The sequence below is a fragment of the Coenobita brevimanus genome, chromosome 57, assembly GCF_032717465.1.
Source record: "Coenobita brevimanus isolate Jiangsu-jjx chromosome 57, ASM3271746v2, whole genome shotgun sequence".
NCBI lineage: Eukaryota > Metazoa > Arthropoda > Malacostraca > Decapoda > Coenobitidae > Coenobita > Coenobita brevimanus.
In genome coordinates, this window is record NC_137010.1 from 9,138,740 (window position 1) to 9,144,932 (window position 6,193).

Genomic DNA, 6,193 nt, shown 5'->3' on the forward strand with positions numbered 1-6,193 from the left:
TGTGTGTAGTCTGTGAATCAAGTGTAATCGGCCCGAGCAAGCCGACTGGCTGCTAGCATACTCTATAGTATGCGACACTGGTTCAACCACAGCACCCCTGATGTCCGCCATGCAGTATGTGGCCAGAAGAACGCTTCCAAAGTTTATTACCCTAGCGGGACGCGAACCGTCGTTCTTCAGCGAACGAAAACGCACACTTTACCACTGTACCACAGATTATATATATATATATATATATATATAATTTTATTTATTTATTTATTTTTAAATGTTTATTTTTTTTAGCCCCAAACGATTTCAAGACCCTCAAGGGGGGGGGGGCCGCCTCCTCCCCCTCCCCCTTCGCTACGCCCCTGCATTAAGTTCCAGGTTGCAAACCACACTGACATAATTACGGATGCGGCTGGTCGAAATTTAGGATTGCAGTTCAAACGAGGACATAAATATATAACAATAAAGTTGGTGAGCTTCAAGTACTGCCCTAATGAAATATACGAGTAATCACCACTGCGAAGTGGTACAGGAGTAATTTTTAAAATCCAGATAACGTCATGAGATTTCCTGTGTTGATGATCCTGCCTAGGTAAGCCTGCGGGAATCTTTATTATTGCCACTCGCTGACTCAGTGTTTACGCCATCCCTTCAGCTTAATTTCGTTAGTACAGCAGCAGAAAATATATAATGGTGGTCTCTGACAGCAGTGAGACATTTGCATCACAAGAACTAGTTCCGCAAAAGTCTTTAGGATATACTACTATATTTTTGTACCACAGGCAGTACAAAGGTTAAACATCGTGACCATTGCCCTGCGTCTACTCGTATAACCCTTCCACTGCGATTTTCCCAAAGGTGAATAAAATCATCTGGACGTTAAGACTGGGTAAAGAATGCATATTCATTGCAGAAGCTCACTGTCGTGATTTTGGACCTCTGGCCGTATACCAGCTGGGGAGGCTCCGTTGCAAACTCTGTCACTATTAAAAACATAAATAACTGAATAATAACGAGGTGTAATATATTTCTTTCATGAACAGATGCTGCAAAGTCTGCTGTCAATAAACTAGTTACAACAACGGATTCATTGTGTACTGTAGGTCAGTTCGTGAATACGCGCCTGTTACATTCCTAACAGCTGCACGACAACAGCAGGCCACTCTAGATACGCTAAGTGCAAACTAATGATAAAACTCGGGAGTACTGATAAGATAGACGGCAAACAGATTACAAATATCTCATCCACAGGACCATAACTGACTTCAACTCAGGGAGGATATACCGTACCTTTAATTTGGGTTCCGGTTGTAATAATAATATGTACCTTTGTTCTTGTTGGAAGTTTGCTCTCATTCATCCCGTCCCGAAGAAGGGTGAATGTTCCCAGTCCTCTAACTACCGCTCAATTGCTTTAACATCCTATATCTCTAAAGTTTCTGAATATATTTTTGACAAGTAATATTTAAAGCACCTTTCCTTTCATAACTTTCTCTCCAATGGCCAATATGGGTTCCGCCAGGGACACTCCGCTGGCGACCTCACCTTCCTTCGGTGAAGTTTTGTCATTATACTCGTACTTGACATCTCAAAGGCTTTCGATCCTCTCTGGCACAAATCTTAAATTTCCAAACTGCCATTTACAACTATCAATTTCCAAACTGCCATTTACAACTATCTGTGCCTTCATCTCTAGTTCCTTTCCAGTCGTTCTACAGCTGCTGTTGTAGACGACCACCAGTCTTCTCCTTGAGCTATCAATAGTGGTGTTCCTCGGGCTTCTGTGCTGTCCTGTCACCAACCATTTTCCTTCTATTCATCAATGACCTAAGCTGTACATCTAACCCAATCCATTCTTACCCTGATGACTCCTCCCTTCACCTTTCCATTTGCTTCCCACAGCATCCATCACAGTACTTGCTTTAAGAAACAAGGGATAGGGCTATGGAACACCTACCTAGCACATCTCTGATTGGGGTAAGAGTAACCTTGATGTTTTTACGCATCAACAACTCTATTCTACACCATTCGACCCGCCACAATCTTCCACAAGAGTATCCGTTGATGTTAACAGTATTCAACTCAATCCTGCATCATCTCTGAATGTACTTGGGGTTTCATTCTCTCGGGATTCATCATGGAAAGACCACATTACCTCTTACAAAATCTGCCCTCAAGAGATTAGGTGTGCTAAGCCAACTCTGTCTTCTTTTTGCCCACACAGTTGTTGCCTTTATACGAGGGTTTTATTCGCCCCTCTGTAAAGTGCAGCTCTCATGTATGTGGGGTGGAGGGCTTCCCACTTACAGATCATCTCGACTGGGTGGAGTCAAAGACTTTTCGTCTCATCAACTCTTCTCTTACTGACTCCCTTCAACCTCTTGTCACGTCACCACACTGCTGCATCTTTACCTCTTTTCTAGCGCAACTTCAATGGTTACTGTTATTCTGAACTGTCTGCTTGCAGTCCTCCCTCATTATGACGTGCGCGCTGCACCCATCTATCGGCAAACTCTCATCCCTTTTATGTCCAACTCTAATACAAGAGTTAACCGACACGCCAAGTCCTTCAAGTATGCAACAGGTCAACTCTGGAACTGTCTTCTTCTGTCTGTATTTCCTTTTGTCTATGACCTCCAGTCTTTTAAAGGCAACGTGTCCAGGCATCTCGAAACGAAACGATCTTGAATTTGGCTTTTTTCTTTTTTAGTATAATTTTGTTGGTTTCCAGTCTTTGGTTCCTTGTATCCCCCATCAAAATAAATAAATGTTTTCGGCCCGAGGACGTCTTTTTTCACATCCTGCCTGACCAGGTGATTTTCATATCGCTAAAACTCTCTCTCTCTCTCTCTCTCTGACATAGGTACTGTATTCACATATCGTATCATTCTGTTGATTAACAGAGATTTGCGTGCAAAAACTGAGGACTGACACTCATTATGTCATTGATTAAACAGGTTGATTTCCTTCCATTGTTAAATTCATCTTTCATTCAATTTTTCCACTCATTGTTTTTATTCATTTTATTCTTCAGCCATTCATGTCTCTGTTGCATTTAAATATTCTTCCTAACACCACAGGATTTAATTCAGTTGTGGAGATTATCAGAGGGTTAAACACATCTCGCTTATCAGTGGTGGATTAACACAGGTATGTAAGCAGCTTTTACATCTACGCTGCTGATTGTATTTTTTTCACGCTGCTGTGCAGTACAAATTACAAGCATAAATTTTCACGTAACACTAAATGACATTTTCTTTACCCAGCTGTACAAGACAAATTGATGTTTACATAATTCACGTAACTGTGCAGTACAACACACAGCTGATATATTTTTCGCATGGTCATACACTACAAAGCTTTGTTATAGCTTTTCATGTAACTACAGTACAAATTACTCAAGAGTGACTACCTGAACGGCACAGTCTCTCTCTTTCTCTCTCTCTCTCTCTCTCTCTCTCTCTAGTACTTTTATTCAGCCGACAAGATACATGCTGTAGTGAAAACGGTTAATATTTATTAACCAAGGCTTGAGGGTCATGTGGTAGACCTTGTGTTTGGGTCATGTCTTTGCTTGGAAGATTTCGTAGTATCTGTTCCTTGGAGAATAATTCTGCCTATTACACCTTCGTATCCTGTATTATGTCACTGATAAAAAGTAAGTCGGTATGTAAAAGACAAATTATACACGAAAATAATATTAAGATGCAGTAGGCAAAATAAATAGTTTTAAAAAGCTGCTATAGAGTCATTTATGTCACTTACAATACGACACTTCAACTGCTGACCGAAGGGACGAGAAATCAATCCCAAGTTAAGGCAGAGTGGAATTCGGGGGTATGAATTCCGTAAAAATAGCCGTAATTAATTCCACACACGTCATGGGCTAATACTCTCACTAGTCCTAAATAACGTAGCTCTAGCACAGGGCTATTCAACTACTCTAAAAGTAGGGCCGAATTATGAAACGCAGAGTAACAAAAGGGCCAAACATTATTTTACCTGTATATTTCCCTCTTTCTAAGAACTTATACACAGATTGAAACAAGAAATTCATAAACTGTTTGCGTTTATATTTCCGCTAAATACACAAATAAAAAGAAAAACACAAAGCTTATAACCTTGTTTATTTATTTTCACCCTTCTGAGTCGGTCAAAGGGTCAAACAAAAACGACTCAAGGGCTGGATTTGGCCCGTGGACCGCCAGTTGAACAGTCCATCTCTAGCGTGTACTCAATATGGACAGTGCCTATTACTGGCCAAGGATGCCATGTGAGTGTACGGCGCCATCCGTTGTGATTAGGATTACTGCTGGGCCTCAGGGAAATGACTGTCAGGAGTCGGATACACAAAAAAGTAACTGATTCAAAATTTCATTAATCTCTGCAAAGCTCCGAGCTCGCGTAGGCATTTCCCTAAAAAAAAAAAAAAAAAAAAAAAAAAAAAAAAAAAAAAGACCCCCCCCAAAGAATGTCAGAAGATTTAAGCTGTCTTGGGGAATCCCGCCTTGAGCGCTGCTTTGGTCATGCACTTCCTCCACGCTCTCACGGCATTGATAAGGTCTTGTGTGTGTGTGTGTGTGTGTGTGTGTGTGTGTGTGTGTGTGTGCGCGTGCGTGCGTGCGTGCGTGCGTGAGAGAGAGAGAGAGAGAGAGAGAGAGAGAGAGAGAGAACGATATGAAAAAGAGGAAGAAGTGTGAGAAGAGATGGAATGAAATGGGAAGGCTGAAGGAGAAGGGCAAGAAACTTGAGTTAATGGAGTGAAGACAATAAGTGTGGAATTAGAGAGAGAGAGAGAGAGAGAGAGAGAGAGAGGGAGGGAGGGAGGGAGAGGTGAGGGAGGAGGAAGGGGAAAGCAAATGCTGAGCTACGTGCTACTCATCGCGTTCACGTCTCCCTGTTGCAATTAGCACCTCCGCTTGAAGTAAATAACCGGCTCCAATAACACAACTTATGATAAAGATTATAATAATCCCTCCAACCTTATGTCGCAATAAAGTTCAAAATCGTCTCTGAATTATAAGAAAGATGGTCTACTTTTAGTTGCATTGTGTAACTCTGACACCAAATCTAATCAGTGTTGAAGAATAATGTTTAAAATTTAGGTAAGATACACTGCTGTCTGCACTTATTATACACTCTTTACTACGTTATGTACCCTACGCATCTCTGTCATTCCGTACTAGGATCACTGTAAGACCGGACTTTCTCTTCGATGGGAAATGACACCAATGATGTCACAGTATAAATGGGGAATATAAGTCTGCAGGAAGTGATGTACATGAAGTGGAAGTGTTGTAATGGTTGTGTGTGTGTGTGTGTGTGTGTGTGTCAGACTCTGTATTTATTATCCATAGAACAAACAGGATGTGAAACAAAAGCAAGCTTATAAAAGGTCATACAACCCGTACCTACTTTGAATGACCGCCACGGCGTGGCCCTCTGGACTTGCACAATACGGAATAAGGACGCTATCATTTGCCACCACATGCCCACTTTTCCCCTAAACTCAATAAAATCATCTACTGGTGGCAAATACAAAACTTTAAAACGTCACTGTACTAAAGAGGGATGGCAAGTGCTTCTGCCCTCTGCAGTACAAGGATTAAGTCAAGTAAAATCGTGCAGAGATGGCATATTCATGAAATAAAAAGACGCCACTGTAGTGAATGTTAAAATGTTAACGTAAATAAATAATGTAATTAATAATAATAATAATAATAATAATAACGATGATGGACCGACCTGCCTGAAGATCATATTGTTATCCCTGCAAGCCTGTGTGCTCATCCTGGCGACTGTACTGTTGACGAGGCGCGTAGCAGCGAGTAGTTGCCTGTACATAGGAGTGGCGGCAGCAACGTGTACTCTTACCCGGGCCTGGAGACGGACTAAGGCTGGGCTTGCTGCTGGCAGCTGGTGGACCGCGGTGGTTGTTTGCACTGCAGTTGACGGAGGTTGCATCCTTGGAAACAATGGGCAACTTGCACCTGATGGATGAGTTATTTCGTGCCTCTCTCTCTCTCTCTCTCACACACACACACACACACACACACACACACACACACACACACACACACCTACTGTGCAATTTTCCACCATTACAGGGTTAGTTTCACATCGTTCCCCCTTTTCTCTGCGTCCTCTTCAGTCAGAATCATGAGATCGGAGGTAAAAGGGTGTGTAGGAAGTCTTCCTGATT

General features: G+C 41.9%; 1 protein-coding gene across 1 annotated transcript in view; it reads right to left on the reverse strand.

Moving 5' to 3' along the window:
- The window catches only part of LOC145402091 (persulfide dioxygenase ETHE1, mitochondrial-like), a 29,139-nt gene extending 23,271 nt beyond the window's left edge, over nucleotides 1–5,868 (reverse strand). Inside the window, exon 1 of the mRNA XM_080274200.1 lies at nucleotides 5,737–5,868. Within this exon, the coding sequence (XP_080130326.1) occupies nucleotides 5,737–5,835 (99 nt within the window). The 5' untranslated portion in view covers nucleotides 5,836–5,868. The remainder of the gene's footprint in view (nucleotides 1–5,736) is intronic.
- Between the last annotated feature and the right edge of the window lie 325 nt (nucleotides 5,869–6,193).